This window comes from Vicugna pacos, chromosome 25 (assembly GCF_048564905.1).
Source record: "Vicugna pacos chromosome 25, VicPac4, whole genome shotgun sequence".
Taxonomy (NCBI): domain Eukaryota; kingdom Metazoa; phylum Chordata; class Mammalia; order Artiodactyla; family Camelidae; genus Vicugna; species Vicugna pacos.
The window spans coordinates 7,188,498-7,209,288 of NC_133011.1; the positions used below are offsets into that span (position 1 = coordinate 7,188,498).

The 20,791-nt window shown below is 38.0% G+C and overlaps 1 protein-coding gene and 2 long non-coding RNA genes across 4 annotated transcripts in view; 1 reads left to right on the forward strand and 2 right to left on the reverse strand.

Annotated features, from left to right (window-relative positions):
- Nucleotides 1–202: 202 nt before the first annotated feature.
- Nucleotides 203–3,299, reverse strand: LOC140689241 (uncharacterized). The gene is made up of 2 exons (XR_012064118.1): nt 3,149–3,299; nt 203–418 (listed from the first exon to the last, which is right to left on the reverse strand). It is a non-coding gene; the product is annotated as an uncharacterized lncRNA (long non-coding RNA).
- A 3,039-nt stretch (nt 3,300–6,338) lies between these two features.
- Nucleotides 6,339–19,457, reverse strand: LOC140689242 (uncharacterized). Its single transcript, XR_012064119.1, has 3 exons — nt 19,310–19,457; nt 8,275–8,373; nt 6,339–6,671 (listed from the first exon to the last, which is right to left on the reverse strand). It is a non-coding gene; the product is annotated as an uncharacterized lncRNA (long non-coding RNA).
- Nucleotides 8,310–20,791, forward strand: part of CPQ (carboxypeptidase Q) — a 299,566-nt gene continuing 287,084 nt past the window's right edge. For both annotated transcript variants that reach the window (XM_006198037.3, XM_072949488.1), the window contains exon 1: nt 8,310–8,742. In XM_006198037.3, coding sequence (XP_006198099.1) covers nt 8,310–8,742 — 433 coding nt within the window. The remainder of the gene's footprint in view (nt 8,743–20,791) is intronic.

Below are 20,791 nucleotides of genomic sequence, written 5' to 3' on the forward strand. Positions count from 1 at the left end.
ATTTAGCTGCAGTGGGAAGTCTAGGTAGACCATATGGCCACACCGTAAGCCTTGCTTATGGTATTAATTAGTATAAATAATATATTAATTAATAAATAATATATAATTAATCCATATAAATGGATCCCCAAGAAGCCCTAAAAGTATTATAGCAGTTGAAAATGTATTCACAGTTATAAGGAACAGAAAATCCAACTAACAGTGGCTGTGACAAATCGAGTTTATTTTGCTCGCTTAACAGACGAGTTGGTGGTTCTGGTATTGGTTTAGCTGCTCAGTGATGTCAGGACCCATACTCTTAGACTTGCCCTCATGGTTACAAAGTAGCTGATGGAGCTCTAGAATTGTGGTCATTTCCTTATCAGCTGCTTCTGTTTGGGTATCTTTGAGTAGATCTGGGTCATAAGGCCTCTTCTGGCTGGAAGGTAGACCGAAAGAGTTAGGAAGAGAATTGTTGAATTCATTGAAATGAAATCACTAACTCTCCATCCTATTAGATGCAATGCCTCACATCAGAGATAATCTGCTTCTGCAAATTTTCAAATAAATCAGTGTGCTATCCTAATTGTAATATAAAGGAGACATTAAAGGGAAGTAATTTATAATAAAGTACTTCAAAATGTACATTCCCAGGCATGACTGCACTGGATGACATAATGAAGTACTGAGATGTTTGCATGGTCAATATGACAGCAACAAATGCAGACAGGCCAAAGGGTATGGTGATGCTGTTTCTAGTACCAGAAGCAGCCTAGTCATTAGCATTTCACTGAAACGATGTGAGGTGGGAAGCCCCATAAAAAGACCAGCAGGACCCCTAGGCAGGGCCACTACTCTCCTGCCAGCACCATCCGGTTTCCTGGCCCAGAGGCTCTATCTCACTTTTTGCCTCTGAAATGGCTTACTTACCCCTAAAATTCTATTGGTTCCCTGAGCTCACTCCTGCTTGGTTATTTCCTTCACTCTTGATTAGTTATTTCCTTCACTCCTGATTGGTCCATTTCCCTAACTTCTGATTGGTCCATTTGTAGTACTTCATTTGCATGAAGCTCACTCCTGATTGGTTATTTATCTCCCCCTTGATTGGTCATTTCTCTCCCTCCTGATTGGTCCATTTCTACAAAGCTTCTTCCTAAATAGTCAATTTTTGTTATACCTTATTTGCATATGATGTTGCAAAGTGTAAACTGACAGCCTATAAAAGCCTGTGTAAACCTACAGACGGGGTCCAAAGGTTGGAGTGTTAACTCCTCTGGGCCTGCTGGTATAATAAACCTGAGTTCCCCAACTCTGCGAGTGCTGCTTGGTCTCTCACCTGAATCTAGGTTGCTGTCACAACTGAGCTGTAACACTGAGCTGTAACACGTTTTTCTGCAACATATGAACAGCTTCTGGCAAAGTTCTGAATGAAACACAGCATAGTCCTCCCTTGATATACATGGTAGTTGCTTCTTGAAAGAGTCAACTTGCATTAAAACTGCACAAAAACTGTTTTTATACACACACACACACACACACACACACTAGAGTTGGGGGTCAAGTCTCAGAGAATAAGTTTTTTACATTAAAAAGAATCCGTGTGGAATATAGGAGAGTTCTTGGCAGACAGGATTGTCCCCCACATAACAGTGTGTCTGGTGTCTCTGGCCCTGCCAACTCATTAGTAGTAGGATCCCTACACCCTTATGACAATCAAAAATGCTCCCCCGACTACATATTCAAAAAACTCCTAGGGCTATGACCATCCATATTAAGAAAACTGGCCTAGATTAATGGGACTGGGAACTTTGCACTCCAAACAAAACTGACGTTTGGTTAGCAAGAAAAGGGAGGGATGGATATTAAATAAGTAATTATCAGTGCCTGCTAACAGTAGGAACCAAGTCTTGCTTATTTTTATATCTTCTCCAAATTCTTGCACAGTTTCTGGAATATTGTAAGTTCTCAATGAATTTTCTTGAATGGCTGCTGAATGAATGATTGGAATATAAGCTATGGAGAGTTCTACCAAAGCCCATGATTGTTTGAACTTTGAAATTAACAAAGGAAAGAATCTTCCTTAAGGTGGTTGAAGGGCTAATTACTGTAAATCTAGGAGCGTTAGCAGGAGTCCAGAAGTGAACTTCGGTGGGCCAGGGTCTGTGCTAGGATTCGGCATTTCTGGTCATTATATCTGCTACACGCCCTAGGCTGAAGATGAAGAGTTAAGTTTATATCCCTGAATCCTGTTCAGCAATGGAAGGTTTAGGGGAGATATTTAAAGCTTTCATGTAAGTAGTATATTCAGTCTTTAGAAGAAAAAATGACAATAAAAAAATCAGTAAAAGTCTCAGTGCCTAAATCTTACTCGCTCTGTGTTTCAGCACATTCTCTTTTTTTCATTGTGTCCTTTTCCACTTCACTTAGTCTATTCATCCTGGCATTTCTATCACAGCCTGAGACATTTTCAAACAATAATATTTTAGGAAAAATATTTAGAAGTAGAAGCAAAAGATTTTGTTTAGTTTTCTCAAAATGTAAACCTATTATTAGAATTTAATTCACAGTAGAAGAAAAGTTGGTTTTGCTCGTTTCCTTCCAAATTTAAGTGGAAAAGAATGAAAGTGGCATTTCAGTTTTATCTCTTTTTGTGAGAAAGATAATCTGTAACTATGGATTGTGAAGACAATATATGAAAAGCAGTCTTTTTTCAAATGGCTCTCTAAAGTTTCCTTTGAATATATAACTTTCTGAATTCAAAGGCATGATACAATATAAGTTTTAAAAATAGTTGTTCAAGATTTTGAAGAGTATAACAGTTAATATTTCCATAGTTTGAATTCTAGTGAAGGAACAATGACCTCAACCTTTAGTGTATAAAAATGAAGAATATTTTAAAAAATGTTTTGCAGTTTAAGTTTAGATATTTCAGGCCTCCTATAATTAATTGCTCGACAGTGTGCTACATTTTTTTTTTTTTGTCAATTGGGTTATTAGCATTTTGGAAATCTTGAATGAATAAAAGCCTTGAGTGTCTTTGTAAATGAACTGTTTGACTGATGCGTCATTTGTAAGTATGGGTTACTTTTCCTTCTGTGAAAATGCTAGGGAATAACGATATAGGTAATAAGTAGTGGCTTGTTTGGGGATTTTAAGGGACCTCACATACTTTCCGTGTCCTGATGTGGAATCTGGGTGGATTCTTCGTGCTAAGGAGAAGGGTGATATTGAAGATCAGGAAGAAAACTACCCCTCCCTCCCTCCTCTGTTCCTTCCTTCTTTCCTTTTCTGGCTGCAGGACGAATGGGAGCTGTTCATTATGTCCCCTGTTACGGCGCCCTGGGTGGGGGGTGTTTTCTGTTTCATAAACGTCGAAGCGTCACACAGTAGACCTTTTTAGTCAGACCTTGGGGAATAATTCCTATGACTGCAGCATCTTCCACCGTTTCCCCCTGCTTGTCACCCAGCTCCTTGCCGTCTTCTCCGCGGCCCGTGTTTTTGTGAGGCCCCTCTGTCTCTGCACGGTTGGTTTCTTCCGCTGGGTTGCCTGTTCTTCAGTGCCGCCCCCACCTCCCTCACATGCCCCTGGGGGCACTCCTGCCAATCCCCTCCTCCACTCTGTTTCACAGCACCTTGTAACTGCCTGAGCGGCAGGGGTTCATGTTGTTTGTCTCTCCATTATACTTGGTGGCTCTTTGAAGGTGTGGATATTATTGTATACCTTTGTGTCTTTGGTGCTTAGTAAGTGAGGTGCTTAATAAATTTTTGTTAAATGACTGGAGAAATGAAGTTATGACCCCAAACAAAACAACATTTACAATTATAAAGGGGAAATGTTTGAGATGAGTAATACTGTTTGTCTTTGTGGATCACCATAAAATTATTTGTTCCCTTTGCACACTATAGAAGAATTCTCTTGTGGCTTGCTTAGTATCATTTGACTGAAATGACTGCAGAGGGACATTTCTATTTCTGAGCTAGAGCAGATTAACAGGTTTTCAGATCAGCAAACCCTCCTGGTGATCCCATAGGGAACTTTACTTAGGTCAGTGTGGTGCCAAGGTTTTGTGTTTGATATAAGAATTCAGCTCCAGTGACTGTATCATTCACAATTTTATCCAGTCCTCTCTTTTTCTTAGGTAAACTATTTACATGTTTATCACCTACTGTGTAAAATTGTACATTTTGATTTTTCTAAAATTAGCTCTGAGCTGCTAGGGCTATCCTATCCCCTGGTACTAGTGTGAAAAGATTTGGTGAGTAAATCTGTATTTATGTTATCCAAACCCTTCTCATCTTATACACCAAAATATTTCTCCTTTTGGCCTATGTCTTTTCACACTGAGGAGGGTGAATGTTTTAGTTCTTTCATGCAGATAAACTGGTGGTGATCATGGTTCTCATTTGGATTGACTTCAGGTCTAGAATGAAGTTTTTTGTTGTATGGTGACCCTAATCCTGTGAATTAGGAGAGAATTTCTTCAAATTGTCCTTGATTATTGGCTTTTTTTTTTTAGTGTTACTTTGTCTGTATATTTCACTATTTTAATATTTATTATAATCCTCTATTTCTTGATAGGAATATATAAATTGTGTGTCAGATTGTAGTCTCTGTGTTTTTAAATTACATATTATATCTTAAGTTTTTTTCTTAAGTGATAACAGCAGTATCTTGTTCCATTTTTGTTACCTCTCCAAATGTAGACTCTTAGTAATAATTATTATTTTCTACTATTTATTAATGAAAACATCTTAGTTGGGCTAAGATACATTTCTAAACACAGTAATAATAAAAGATTCTTGTAGTGCTCTGTTAGATATATAATTATGCATTCTAGCCAAGAATTACATCAGATATTACATACATATTTTCAGATTATGTTCCAGGGAAAAACAAGGTTTAGAGTCAACTAACATATATTTAGTGTTTACTTATGTCAAGTGTTCTAGGTAATTTCTCATGTAATTCATTGTTTTGTGCCTTCGATCTTAGTAAACTTTATACTCAGAGAAAAACTGATCCGTCAAAAGGTACCAAGCCATCCCATTTTAAATTAGCCTACTTTTAAAAATAAGCATTTATTGCATTTGTGGGATTTGAAGGAACAGTGTAGTTAAGATACTTAGAACAATACTCCCAGATACCAGTTTTGGTTTTAAAGTAATTATATCATTTTTTAGTGTCAAAATTAATTTAACTGACCATGTTAAGAACCGTTAAGTATTATTATCAAAATGGTGTGTTGTATGTTAATTCAGCTGACATATAAGCAGAAAGGTGTAAAAATGATAGACTCAGGCACTGTTATTTCCTGAACTTCTCTTTTAACCAGGATGCGACCTGCAGATGATGTCCTGGTGGCCCTCTGCGAGGGGTACCCTTCACTCTTTTCTGCCTGTGGGGCCATTGCTTGAGACTGTCTTGAGATGTCATGTATCCTCTGTAGCTTTTCATGATGTCCTTTGTTCTTCTCTTTGTTCCAGTGCTACTCTGTGCAGAGTCTGTCAGCACATATATTTATTGTAGGTATTTGCCTCTCAGGCTGCATTTGGATATCCTTCATTTAATTTCTACCATACGCAAACTCACATTAATCCTTCAGGAAGTATGCGTTGCTTGGTCCACTTACCTGGTTGACTGTAGTTGCTGGTTTGACTGCTGCCTGGGTATCATTACAACACAGGCCTTGATTAACTTTCTACAGAACAAGGGTATGGACTAGGGATCCCTAAGATCTCCCGTATCCCCACAGTTGTCATTATATGATTCTAATCCATCACAAGAAATATATTGTGAAATCATTAACTAATGTTTGCATAATGCTTAGAGAATTTTTAATGAGAAGTAGATACTTGAGGTTAGTGTTAATTAATAGATGGCTTATTAACCTTTCTTTTTCTTTTTCCACCCCCAACAACACACTAGAAAAATGTACTTTCAAGAGTAAATTGAAATCTGGTGAAATATTTTGATTGCTTCATAGAATTTAGCTTTAAAAAGAAGCATCAGTATAGTGACTGTAGAAATGAAAATCCTATGCATATAAATAGAGTTGACCCTTGAACAAGGAGGAGTATTGGTTCCAAGACCCTCTGCAGATGCCACAGTCTCATAGTTGGCCCTCCATATCCGTGGTTCCATAGCCACGGATTCAGCTAACCGCGGACCTTATAGTGCTGTAGGATTTATGGGGAAAAAATCTGCATAGAAGTGGACCTGGGTAGTTCAAACCCATATTGTTCAAGGGTCAGCTGTAGTTACAATAAAACAGAAAGCAGCGGCAATGTGTAGTTTTCATAATTTGTCAAAATATTTAAAATCCTGTCAGTTTTTATTCTTATGCTTTCTTTGTGAAGGAGGGAAGACATGTATTGCTCATAGTCGGGGGAAGCTAAGATCTAGAGAGATTAAAGGCTTATTAATTCCTCCATAGAAAGATACTGAGTGCCTGCATATGGGCACAATGATGAGTAATTTATCCTACTTGACTTTGAGAGCAGGACAGACAGATTTATAAACAAATACATTAGTTGATAATATAGTTAATTATGGTAGAAGCACAGAAAGTGGTGCACGTAACTCTGCGGTGTTGTTTGGTGAAGCTCCACAGAAGAGGCGATTTTTAACGCATTCTCATTAAAGAAGGAATGGAGACCTTTGCCAGAAGGGGAGTAGGATGAGGAGAAGGGCCCTGCAATAAAAGAGAATGAACAAATGTAGAGACCTAGAGTTAGGAAAGGGGCCTGGGTATTTGAAGAACAGGGTCAAGTTCAATGCAGCTAGAACATTACTGTTCAATATAAATGTAAATATGTAAGTTAAAAATTTCTAGTAGCCACATTAAAAAGTGAAAAGAAATAGGCGAGTTTAATAATAATATATTTTATTTAATCCAATATGTCTGAAATATTTATGTTGTTTTCATACTTAAGTGTGAAGCATTTGATTTTAAAGATCAAAGCAGGTATATATTTTATAAGTACAAAACATCTCAGTTAAGACTAGCCACATTTCAAGTGCTCAGTTTCTAGAAGCTTAGGGGTGTTTGTGTGCACATGAGAGAGAGAAAATGAGAATAAGAAATGTGTGCACTATAGAGGGGGAGATGGAGAGATGAGGTCGAAATGTTTGTTGGAACCATATTTTGAAAGACCTTGAATGCTGCCTGAATTTGGAATTTATCCTTATAATGTAGTAGTTTATATCTGTGCTTTTAAAATTATTTGTACTGAAAGGCCAGTTTTCTAAATTTAGGATTTGTTGCAGGCTGAGACTTTTGCATAAATATAACAGCAGTGAATTAGAAACATAAAATAAGAGGTATACGAAGAGAAGCACCATTTTTTTGTCATTAGATTTGACAAATGTACAGTTATTCTGTCAGTTACTTATAAAGGTATCTAAGCCAGTGCTATGCAGTAGAGCTTTCTATGATGACAGAAGTGTTCTGTCTGTGCTGTGCAAGACAGTAGCCACTAGCCACATGTGGCTATTAAGCATTTGAAATGCAGCTAATATGACTGAGAAACTGCATATTTATTTTAATTTCAATTGAAATAACCACAGTAGACTATTGGCACAGCACTGGCTATGTTTACTCTTAATCTTTGTATTTATCTTTGTATTTATCTTTTGTGAACTAGTGAAAAGCAGTGTGGACTGCCATTGGTACACAAACCATACCCTGAGAAGCACTGTTTACAGGTGGCCTCGAGAGCTGGAAAGCCTTTGGTGTCCTTGGCAAGTTACTTAATCTCATTACCCCAGGATCCTCAATTCTAAAACCGAGGAAACAGTCTCATAGAGTTGCTGTGAGGATTAAATGTGGAGGGGATGGGGTTAGGGAGAGGACCAAGAACAGATGACATCTGAAAGGGCCTCAAAGAATGAGTTCAATAGGCAAAGAGGAGAGAGCCTCTCAGGTAGAAGGAACTCTGAAACCCATTTGGACCGTACCCTATTTAGAGGAAGGGGTAGCGACTAACTGCCCGAGCCCTGTCACTGCTACCACTATTTCTTCCTCTCTTTCCTAGTTATCTTCTTATTTTAATCTTTTAGCATATATTAAACTGGATTGCTAAGTAACATGTGATTCTGTGGTTTTAATAAATGCTGCCTTATCAATAAGGCAATCAATCATTGCCTCTTTAATTCTTCATTCCTGATGCCTGGATTTAATGGTGCAAATTGAGCAACAGTTGAGAAGGGAAGGGGAATCCTGTTTAAAAAGCAGTCCCTGCGTTATGGACAGATAGCTGTGAAATTTTTTTCCCCAAAGCATATTTCTTACTTACATATATTATTTTAGGAAGAGAACCAACTGGAAAAAATGAAGTTTCTTCTCTTCATATTTGTTGGTGTCGTTCACCTTTTATCCTTGAACTCTGGGAAAGCTATATATAAGAATGATATCTGTCAGAGGACTTTTCAAGAAATAAAAGAAGAAATTGCCTGTTACGGAGATGTTGCTAAAGCAATCATCAACCTTGCTGTTTATGGTAAAGCCCAGAACAGATCCTATGAGCGATTGGCACTTCTGGTTGATACTGTTGGACCCAGACCAAGTGGCTCCAAGAGCCTAGAAAAAGCCATCCAAATCATGCACCAAAACCTGCAGGAAGATGGGCTGGAGAATGTCCACCTGGAGCCTGTCAAAATACCCCACTGGGAAAGGGGAGAAGAATCTGCTGTGATGCTGGAGCCGAGAATTCACAAGATGGCTATTTTGGGCCTTGGCAGCAGCATTGGGACACCCCCAGAAGGTATTGTTTGTCTTTTCAAGTCAGTTTGCTATGTTCTTTATAAAACTAATGCCATGTGACATAACTGATTATAGGGTGCATGATTCACATTATAATTTGGGTGATAAAAAGGAAGATATAATCATTTCCCATTCCATTGGCTTAATGAGTTTTTTACTCTTATATTCTTTTTTCTTCCTTTTTTCCTCTCTTTTTTCTGAAAGAAAGCTGTACAGTGTCACTTCTTGGAATGAAGAATCTACAGCTATTGGTCCATGAGACTTCTGAGCCCTGTCACTTAATAATTTCTGTCTAGTATAACATTAGTGTCATCCTGTAGAAAATAGAGATATATGTGTATATAGGAAACAAAAACTATGACTTCTTCCAAGGGGCCTCAATGTACAGAATTTCTTAGAATTAATAGGGAACAAAGCCTTGTACACTGAATTGATTTAAGTTAATTATTTTTATAGAACCTGAGGCCTCTAATGCAAGGAGTTATCCAGGGTGGAGTTGTACCTGCTTATCAGCACTCTGGCTCAGCTTCATCAGATGGTGCAAGTGCTTACTTAGATCAGAGATTTACAACCAGTCAGCAGTGAGCTGTGAGTCGGTACTGGACTATTCATGAACTCTTTTCCCTTGGCAAAGGAACTGCAGTTGACCCTTGAACAAGAAAAGGGATGGGGCACCAACCCTCCATACAGCTGAAAATCTGCATAGAACTTATAGTCAATCCTCCATATATACAGTTTGGTTCTTCTATACCTGTGAGCTTCTGCATCTGCAGATTCAACCAACTGTGGACTGTGTAGTACTGTTGTATTTACTGTTAAAAAAACCCACATGTAAGTGGACCTGCGCAGTTAACCTGCATTGTTCAAGGGTCAACTGTAGTTTATAAAAAATACCAGTGACCCTCTCTAAAAAGTTTATAGAAATTTTCGACCTTCTCTGATGCCAAGATAAACACCCAGCAGAGGAGAAGATAGTAAGCTTTTGAGAAACATCTTTATTGAGATATAATTCATGTACCATAATGTTCACCCATTCAAAACATACAATTCTGAAGTTTTTAACATAGTCACAGAATTGTGCAACTACCACCAAAATCTACACTTCATCACCCCAAAAAAGAAATTTTATACTTATTAGCAGTTACTCTCCATCCCTTTCCTGCCACCCTCCTAAGCCTTAGGCAACCACTTATTTGCTTTCTGTCTTTATGGATTTACCTATTCTGGATATTTCATGTGAATTAAATGATAATACACTGTGTTATGGTCTGTGACTGGCTTCTTTCATGTAGCGTAATGTTTTTTAGGTTCATCCATGTTGTAGCATGTATCAGTACTTAATTTGTTTTCATTGTTGAATAACTTTCTGTTTTATGGATATATCATATTTTATTTATCCATTAATCAGTTGTTGGACATTATTTACCTATCTGTTGGCTATTATGAATATTGTTGCTATAAACATTTATGCATAAATTTTTGTGTATACATGTATTTTCATTTCTCTTGGGTATATACCAAAGAGTAGATTGCTTGATTATACAATAATCCTGTATTTAACTTTTGGAGGAACTGCCAAACTGTTTCCAAAGTGACTGCACCATTTTACATTTTCACTGATAAATTCTAAGTTTTACACATACTTGTCAACAGTTGTTACTGGTCTTTTTGGTTATAGCTGTCTTAGTGGGTATGAAGTGATACTCATTTTGGTTTTCATTTCCATTTCTCTAATGACTAAAGATGTTTAGCACACTTTCATGTTCTTATTTGCTGTTTGCATATCTTCCTTGGAGAAATACATATTCAAATTCTTCGCCCAATTTTTAATTGTGATATTTGAATTTTTATTCTTTAATTGTAAAAGCTCTTCATGTGTTCTGGATGTAAGTCTCTTATCCTTGTGATTTAATATTTGATATAGAAAAGTCTTTAATTGTGATTTAGCACGGTTTATCTAATTTTTTTCTGTTGCTTGTGCTTTTTATGTTATTTATCTAAAAATCATTGCCTAAACCAATTTCAAAAAGATTTATTCCTATATTTTCTTCTGAGAGTTTGATAATTTTAACTCTTACATTTAGGTCTGTGAGATAATTTTAGTTGTGAGGTAGGAGTCCAACTTTGTTCTTTTGCTGTGATCATTTAGCATCTCAGCATCATCTGTTGGAAAGACTATTCTTTCCCCACTGAATTAGGTGTATTTTGTTAATTGATTTTCGGATGTTAAACCAACTTTGCATTCCTGGGATAAATCCCACTTGAATATAGTGGATAATCTTTTTATATGTTACTGTTACTGAGTTCAGTTTGCTAGTATATTGTTGAACAGTTTTACATGCATATTCATAAGGGATATTGGTCTGTTGTTTGTGTGTGTGTGTGTGTGTGTGTGTGTGTTTGTCTTCGTCTGGTTTGAAATCAGGGTAATTCTGTCCTAAAAGAATAAATTGAAAAGTATTATCCTATCTTCTATTTTTTGGAAGAGTTTGTGAAAGATTGGTATTAAATTTTTGTTGAATTCAACAGTGAAGCCATCTGGTTCTGGAAATTTCTTTGTGGGAAGATTGTTCATTATTACTTCAATATTTTTCCTTCTTATAAATCTCTTCAGATTTTCAATTTTTTGAGTCAGTTTTAGTAGTTTGTGTCTTTCTAGGGACTTATTTTTATATAGATTATGGAATGTTTTTGGCACACAGTTATTGATAGTATTCACCTATAGTTGTTTTTGTTTTTGTGAGGCTAGGGATCCAAATTACTGTTCAGTGTCATTTGCTTTCTGCCTGAAGAACTCTTGTTAGTTCTTTGTTGTTTGTTTGTTTTTCAAAGCAAGTCTGCTAGCAGAAAATACGCTTAAGCTTTCATCCATCTTTATTTCTTTAATCTTCATTTGTGAAACACAGTTTTACTGGATATAAGATTTTTGATTCACAGTTTTTTAATTTCAACACTTTGAATTTGTCATTCCATTGTCCCCTGACCTCCATGGTCTCTGATGAGAAGGCAGCTGTTAACATTTTTGGAATTCCCTTGTACAGGCATACCTCGGAAATAGTGTGGTTCAGTTCCAGACCATTGCAATAAAGTGAATATTGCAATAAAGTGAGTCACATGAATTTTTTTGGTTTCCCAGTGCCTATAAAAGTTATATTTACAGTACAAGGTAGTCTGTTAAGTGTGCAATATCAGTATGTCTAAAAAAACAATGTACATACCTTAATCAAAAAATAATGCTGTTGGAAAAATGATGCCAAAAGACATGCTTGACTCAAGATTGCCACAAGCCTTCAATTTGTAAAAAATGCAATATCAGCAAAGCACAATAAAAAAGGTATGCCTGTTATGTGACAAGTCATTTTGCTCTTACTGATTTCAAGATTTTTTTAATCTTTATTTTTGGTTTTCAACATTTTGATTTTCATGTATCTAGATGGGGATCTCTTTGCTTTTATCTTGCTTAAAGGTTGTTGAGCTTTAAGTGTAGATAAATGTTTTTCATCAGTTTGGGAAATTTCACCTATTTTTTTCTACAAATATATTTCCTACCCCTTTTTTGCTCTCTTCTCCTTCTGGTACTTCCATTATGAGTATGTTGGTGCACTTAATGGTGTCCCACAGTTCTCTGAGGCTCTGCTCATTTTCCTCCCCCTCTTTCCCCTCTCTGTTCTTCAGATTGCATAATCTGTATCAATCTACCATTAAGTTCATTAATTTTTTCTTCTGTTTGCTTAAATATAGTACTTAGCCCTCCTATTGATTTTTTTTTCAGTTATTTTACTTTTCAACTCCAGAATCTCCACTTGGTCTTTTCTATAATTTCTCTTTATCAGTATTCTCTATTTGATGAGATGTTGTCATCATACCTTCCTTTAATTCTTTAAGTATGGTTTCCTTTGTTTCTTGAACATGTTTATAATAGCTGCTTCAAAGTCTTTGTCTGGTATGTCCTACAGCTGGGCCCCCTCAGGGCAGTTTCTATTGCCTGCTTTTTTTTCCCTTTGTATTGGTCATGCTTTTCTATTTCTTTTCATGTCAGATATTTTGTTGTTGTTGTTGTTGAAAACTGACTTTAAATAATATGTTCTAGCAACTCTGGGTACTGATTCTTCTCCCTTCTTCTCCACGGCCCCCTGGAAGTTGAGGTGGTTTTTGTTTTGTCCTTTGTGTGTTTAATGACTTGGGTGTGTGAACTTTGTGAAGTCTTTTTCTCCCACAGTGTACAGATCCTGATGGCCCTATTCTTAGTGCTTTTGTTTTTCCTGTTTTACCGTTAGTCTGGCCTTCTAGGTGTCACCCCGAAATACACACAAGCCACTTATTGGTCAAAGGCTGTGCTTAGGTACCCTTAGTCAGTTGCATTTTTAGCCTTTACTGTTGGATGTTTATGTGCTTGAGGGTTGTTATTTAAACTTAATGAATTTATGTTTTTGCCCCAAATTCAGCCAGGGCCTTGTAGCTCGGAAGTACCCCCTCCGATCAGTTTTGGGAGGGCACAGTCTTGGGCATGTACATAGTCTTCCAGCCTGCTGGGTTGCATGTGAGTTTATTACTAGGCCTAGCTTAATAATACTTCCCCCTATGGCAGAATGGCTTAATTTTCAGCCAGTGTTTGGTTAGAGGCTGTGCTTAAGCCTTTTGTGCCAGTGAGGCTTCTGCCCTTTGTTGACAGATCTGGATGCAGCTTGGGAAATGTTTTCAGTCTGACCATTGTCCAGTTTTGATTGTTCCTGAGTAGGAACATGTGCATTGCTTTTTCAATACCCAGGGTTTATTGTGGTCCAAGGAGAGCTTTTCTTAATTGCTTTTTTCCCTCTGGTTCTTTTTGTGAAACTTCTGATTGTTCTGCCATTTTGCTTATTTCTAGCACTACCATGAAGCATCCCCTTACTTGCCCTCTACCAAGCTCTCCATTGTTTTCAACAGTACCCTCAGGCATGGAATTCTCTGTGTTCTGCTCCAAATAAAGTCACTGTCCTGGGGAGGAGCTGCAAAGCTCTTCATCCTCCTGGCTTGCTGCTTCCCTGGGAGTTCTCAGGAGCTAGACACAGTGTTTGTGGCCTATTCCTCCCAGAGTGATATCCCTAGCGGGTGCTAGAAAGGGAAGGTGGTAGCTACTGGTCTTCTCAGCTTGCTTTTCCCAGCATGAGACTTCTTCCTATGAATGAGCCAAGACAGCAGCTTCAGGATTCCAGTTTTCTCATAGCTATACCTGGGGTAGGGTTTCTACCATACAAACAGGATCTGGGTAGAGGAATGGGGACTTAGTCCTCTTGGAGTGGAGTGGCCATAATAAAGTTTTTGTAACATGGAGTTAGGTATGGGAGAAGAAAGCAGGTCATGGCCCCAATCCTACAGATTCTCATTATTCTAACTTAGTTTAGTATAATTTCTTGAATGAGTGTTTCTCCATTTGCTGTGTGCCCTTAGGACAATTTTGAGAGACTTTAAATGATTTTTAAAAATAATTTTCCCAGTTAAATGTTTCATAGCGGGGAAGATCTGCCAAGTTTCTCACTCCTCCATTCTGGAAGTACCAGTGGTATGGCTAGTTTTGATCTCTTTGAGGCTGCGTGAATCAGTGGTAGAGTCCTCTGAGGTATTAGGGACCCCTCAGCTTGGGTTCTATATTATCAACCAGGAGTTTTGTTTAATTGCCTCTTGTTGTCAGTGTTAGACACTATATATATATGTGTGCGTGTGCACATGCCTGTGTGTGTGTATGTGTGTGTATTTTTTTTTCCTTTTTAAGCCCTCCTAACTGTCTTACAAGGTCTACCTTTTTTTTTTTTAATAGATAAGAAAACCAGACTATAAGAGGTTAGGTAATTTGCTCAGGGTTACACAACTCGTAAGAGGCCAAGTTCAGGCACGAACAATTGTCAAACTCCAGAGTATGTGCTTTTAGTCACTCGACTATATTGCCTCACATACAAATATTTTAATGTAATTTTCACTTGTAAGATTTCCCTTTTTAGCCATTTGGCTGAAGCAGATCTGTCTCAAAAGCTGCTGATACCCGTACTGTGATGGCAGAATATACTGATGTCGGCACCTTATTTTGGTCATTTTTTCTCATTCCTGTTTCTTTCTTACCCTCTTTTCTTGTTCTGTAGCTGGGCCTGCTCTTCCCTGGCTATCTGCCTGGCAAAACTGAGCCAAGTTACTGATGGCTCCTGGGGCCTTCAAAACCCAGGGGGAGTGAACTTCACTCACTGGAATCTATTGTGATCTTCCAAGACTCACTCTCACCCCATTCCTCATTCCATGGGGCTCAAAGTAGATAAACAGTTGTCTGGCAACTGGACTATTTTAGGCTCTGAGGAGACTGGAGAGTTAGGCTGGATCAGGTGTGGAAACATCCCCACAGGAGACAGTGTGAGGTCTGCAGAAAGGAACCTCTAGGTACAGGTTATGTGGGGCAGAGCTCATCTCCTGGGAAGCCCGTGTTGTGTCCTTGGGTTAACCACCTACTAGTTATGTGACTTTGGGCCAGTCATTTAATCTCTGTGGACCTCAATTTTGTCACCTGTAAAATGAGAAATGGCTGAAATATGAATCTGTAGGGTCTCGTCCAGATTAGGAAGACTGTGATTTTTTCTTAGACTCCACAAGGGATCAGCGAAGCTAGAGGTCATGAGAGCAGGGTTCTCCTTGCCAGATGCCATGGGGCGGATTCCTTATATAACCAGAGGTAATTATTTTTTTAACTTTCCAGTTCTAGACTTGAGTATTGCAGTGTGTATTCGTTTGTTTCTGTGTCAGGGTTTGGGCTCTGTGAGCTGTCTATGGAGAGCTGGAAGAAGACTTCCTGTCTGCATTTCCAAGAACTGGGTGTCCTGCAAGCCCCACGAACTCAGCCTCTTGTCTCTCCTGTGTCTCCCATCTTGGTTAATGACATTGCCATCCACCCAGGTGCTCATGCTCAGAGCCTCCCAATTCTGCCAATATCTGATATGGTATCCTGCTTTCATGTTTCTGTCTCCTGCCAGGAAATGCCCTGATTTAAGGACTCAGTTCAAATGTCTCCTCTTCTATAGAGATTTTTTTTCTATGCTTGCTCATCCCCAAAGGAGTATTGACGACTTCCTCCTTTCTGCTTTTCTTGAACCCTATACTTGCTCATATCATAAGCATTTCCGTAGTAGATAATAAGCCTCTTATAATCAGAGATCCCAGTTTCAGTGGTTCCCAGCTGGGAGTAATATAGCTCCCCAGGGGAAATTTGGCAATGTCTGGATACATTTCTGATGATCATGACTAAGACGGGGTGCTACTTGCCTTTAGTGGGCAGGGGTCAGGAATACTGCCAAACATCCCACAATGTACAGAATAGGCCTCACTCTTCCCCACGTCAAGTAATTATCCATTCCAAAATGCCAACAGTACCGAAGTTGAGAAACTCTGCCCTGGTTCTTAGTGCAGTGTCTCATACACGGAAAAGTTTGAGAAATCTTTGTTGAGTTGAATGAGTCTTTCCATTTATCTCATCCCAACATTCAGTTGGTCACCAAGACTGCAGTGTCACATATGACTCAGTTTGTGCATCCTCACTGTCGAGTCACAGTTCAGGACCTACCATCTCCTGCCTACGGTGTTAGAAATGCCTCCTAACTGATCTGCCTGACTCCAGTCTCGTTTTCATCAATTTCCATGCTGCTGCTTCAACTGTCTTTGTAAAATATGGATCTTATTATGTCACTCCCTTACTTCAGGTCTTTTCATTGTTTGGAGTACAGTTCAAATTCTTATGACCTTCAAAAAGCGACCCAGGCTGTGTTTCCAGGCTTCTATTTAGTCTCTCCCTAGCCACACACCTTACGTTCCAGCCGCATGGGCCTGACTGCTCTTGCCTCGACCTGTTCATATCTCCTCAGCTTAAAAACTGCTTCCTGGAGCTCTGCTAGCCGAACCCTAGTCCCAGCCCACCCCACCCCAGCCCAACCTAGCCCTAGTAGAAAATTCCTACTTATTTTCAAAGACTCATTTAAAATGGATCTTTTCTCTGAAGTCTTTCTTGAACCCAAACCTAAATAAATGTAACTGTTCTTTCAGCTCCACTCTCATACCACTTTGTTTGCCTATATTATACAATGATCACAGTATGCTGTAGTTGAATGTTCACACGATTATCTCTTCTGAGAAACTATGACCTCTTCCAGAGTAAAAGCTACATCTTACTTATCTTTGTATCTCCTTTAGCACAACACCTAGTAATGTAACAGATGCATATTAAATAGCTATCGATATGATGAGTAGATCTGTGATAAATATGACATATTTAAAAAGGATATTTAAAAACTTATTCATGCTCAAACAAGTTTCCTTTAGCCCTATGTGATTTCCATAGGTCTTTTATGTCCCTATAATATCCAAATAACAGTAATAACAATTTGGTTTGCCTCTGAAGTGAAGGCACGTAGGAAAAAGGATGATAAGTGAACATCAATCCAATCATGATGAGGTTGTTTACAGTCTGTTCTTTGGGAAAACAGGAGCAAAATCGATCAGAAAGCCTGGAAAGCTACAGCTTGAGCTTATTCCAAAATCCCACTGTATTCACCTTATGTGAACCTACAACAGGCTTCCCGCATACTCTTAGCACATCCACCAAAGGAAGACATTCTACAGCCAGTGCTTTTGATTCACTTCTTAGTGAGGTGCTAACTAATTTTTGCACAAGGTCCCATCATCAGATAATTAGTTATTTGCACCTGTCGTCTTCTGCTCCTTTGGTCTCGTCAGGGAAACTGCATTTTCACTGGTTTTTTTTTCAGGGTTTAATCCTTGTCCGATAGCTAATTGCAGTATGAAAGAAGTGCTCTAGAGAGCCTGTATCCATAGATAACACTTGGGGTTTGGAGGTATGGGATCCGTTGAAGGATCTGATCGCAGAGGTTGCAGATTCCCTCTCTCAGCATCAAGTCATGATTGGGAATGAGGAGGAAGAGGGCAGAGAAACTCACATTGACTGAGAGCTCTTCTATTATCCGCTAGTCATTGTGCCGATTCTTTTACTTACATTGTCTTTTGAGATAGGTGTTGTTCACACTTTAAGGTGGCAGGTGCCAGGAGGTTTAGCATTTTGTCCAAGGTAACACAGTTTATAATATGTGGCAGGCCTTGTTTCAAGTCACACCTACCCAGTAGCCTTCCATCTTCACCTGGCCTCATGGTGGATCTTTCTGCCCACATCTTGCAGATGTATCTATTTTTCTCTTAGCTGTTTCCTCAGAAATAGGGCCGCTACATCTGTCTCCTGTGTCTTCACACTCTTGCACAAACGCAACTTAAAAAGCACAAACCACAAGATGAAAACATTATTGAATTTGATTGCATCAGAATTAAGAATTTGTTTGATGAAGGATACCAGAACAAAGCTGTTAGGCAGATGGAAAAATGGGAGAAGATATTAACACTGTTTAAAATTGTTATGAGATTAATATATAGGCTATGAACTACTGGAAATCAATGAGAAAAGGCAGTAACCCAAACAGAAAAATGGACAAAGGCTTTGAATAAGCAGTTTAAAGAAGAGGAAGCCTGAAAGCTGACGAGCGTATAAATAGATCTGAGCTCAGTAATCAGAACAATGCAAGTTTTAAAAATAATGAGACTGTTTTACAGCAGAGATGCAGAATGCCTTCGTGGTGCTGTGGTGACAGAGGGGCCCTTACGCACTGATTGGTGAGCATGAAGCATGGTGCCACCATTCTGGAGAGCAAACTGATAAGATTTAGCCAACTTAAATGTACTTTCATACCCAATGAACCAGGAATTCACTTCCTTATTATATTTCCCAAAGAAATTATCACACAGGTCCCTAAAGATACATATACAAGGATGATTATTATAGCCTTATTTGTGGGGGTAGGGTCCATCTGGAGGTCCATCACTGGGAGAGTAGACATGTAGAATGTGGTAGATGCCCTCTCAGGGTATGTCATACAGAAGTTGGAAGCAACAGACTTATATACATGTATATATATATATATATATATATATATATATATATATATATATATGGCAACAAATGGATCTTACATATATAAAGCTGGGTAAGAAAAAGTAAAAAATAGAGTGACATACATAGTACAGTTACATACATATAAATACAGCTTTGCATGTACACAGAATAGTATTTCACATTTTACAAGGAAACATGTAAGCAAAAAATATCTTGGAATGTTTGCCTTCCCAAGACATGGGTTGGAAGTAAGAATGAGCAGTGGATAATAAGCAATGAGGATAGAAGAGAATAAATAAATTTTAAAACAAGCAAATAAAACAAAGATATTTGTCTTGAATAGGCAAATGATGATGATATACTATGAATTAAGGAATATGATCAACTTAGCATTCTGTATGTGATATTAAAACAAAAATCCATTTGCCTATCCATGTGTCATGAGGTTAAGGTAGGTATTTGTGTAATTTGTCATTTTCTTCAAGAGGAAAGGAAGCCACTTTTACTTTTTAAACATTATCCAGTGCCCTCTTCACCGTAATCTTATGACATTCACTTAGATTTATGTTTATACAATGTAAATCTTTACTTTTTTACTTACGTGTTTTTAGTTTTCATGTAACATTATCTTTATCATTTTCTCTTCTAAGTTTCAAAGCTTCTGGAGGCAGGGATGATGTCTCTTTTTGTTTGCTTTGTGTAGCATTTAGTATAGTCAGATCTTTAAATCACATTAGTGATAATCCTAATGTTTAATTTTATGGAAGGTCTCCCAGGGTGAGGCTTTCTTTTGAGATTCTAAAAGTATGGATAATGTTCCCTGGAGACGTGATGATGAAATAATGTGGGTGGATAGTACCCAGGTATCCTTTCTCATAAACACACTTCTCCAGCTCAGACTTCATCCCCTCCTTCCCTTTGGCAAATCTCTGACTCCTTTTTTTCTAGTGGAAAATATAATTGGTTAATTAAAATAGGTTTTTGATAACTGATGTTGTGGGTGAATCTAAGAAAGGTGTTCAATAATCAAAAGGCTACAGTTAGTATTGAACTTAATCACACAGAACTGGGAAATTTAGATATTTCTTCTCAATAGTTGTGATCCTCTTTGTCTTTATTTCTCTTTCTCTTTGTATCTCTCTTTGTCATTTGCTCTGCCTCTCCCTGTGTATTTCTTTCTCTGTACCTCTCTTTACTACCCATCTTTACCTTTTTCTCTATTAACTCCCTTCATTTCATGCTTCCTTTCCTTCTTTGTTTTGGACGCTGTCTTTTTGTTTTTTGTCTTTTTTTGTTTTCTACTTCCTGGTTTCTGGTTCATAGCCTCACCAGCCGAGTAGTCCGAGGCTGATGTATTTGCAGCTAGGTCAGGTTATTGCTCTAGACTTACCTGGAACTTCTTTTTCTTAGTATGTTAATGTCCTCTTTGACAGACTCATTGCCTTGTTAGAATTATAGTCACTTGAAACAAGTAGGTGAGTACATGTTTTGTACTCTTATAGCAGTAAAGAAAAAAATTTGTGGTGCATTTCACATTGAAAATGGCACTGAAAGACTCAGGGCCATTTTGATGGCTGTTTGGAAAGTGCATCAATAATATCAATTAGCTGAAGGCACTTTGATTTTTCCAGGGGCACTCAATAGGCCAAGGCCTTGGACTCTTTACATTCTTGATTTTCTTTGTCTTGAAAAAATTGCATGTAAATTTTCCAGGAACTTTCAGAACTTTATATCATCAAATTGAAACATTTTTCTGAGGCAACATTAAGACTTGTCTTCTTTAGAAGTAGATGGCTTAGGGGTTTTAGATCAAGTACTGGTAAATGCACTGGATCCTCAATGTGACAAAGTGGGTGATAAATAAACCACTGGGATCGGATAACATCCGCCTAGCATTTTTGAAGAAAGGTGAGGGTGAAACTGTCAAAACTTGGTTAAATTGTATTTAATCTTTGTTAGTTGCCACTGAGCCCCCAAGAATTATTATATTTTCCTGTGACCACATTCCACAGGAATTTTTCCAAGAAGACCTTGAGAAGTACATTTTGTTGGTGATCATGTCTTTATTTTATACCATACACAT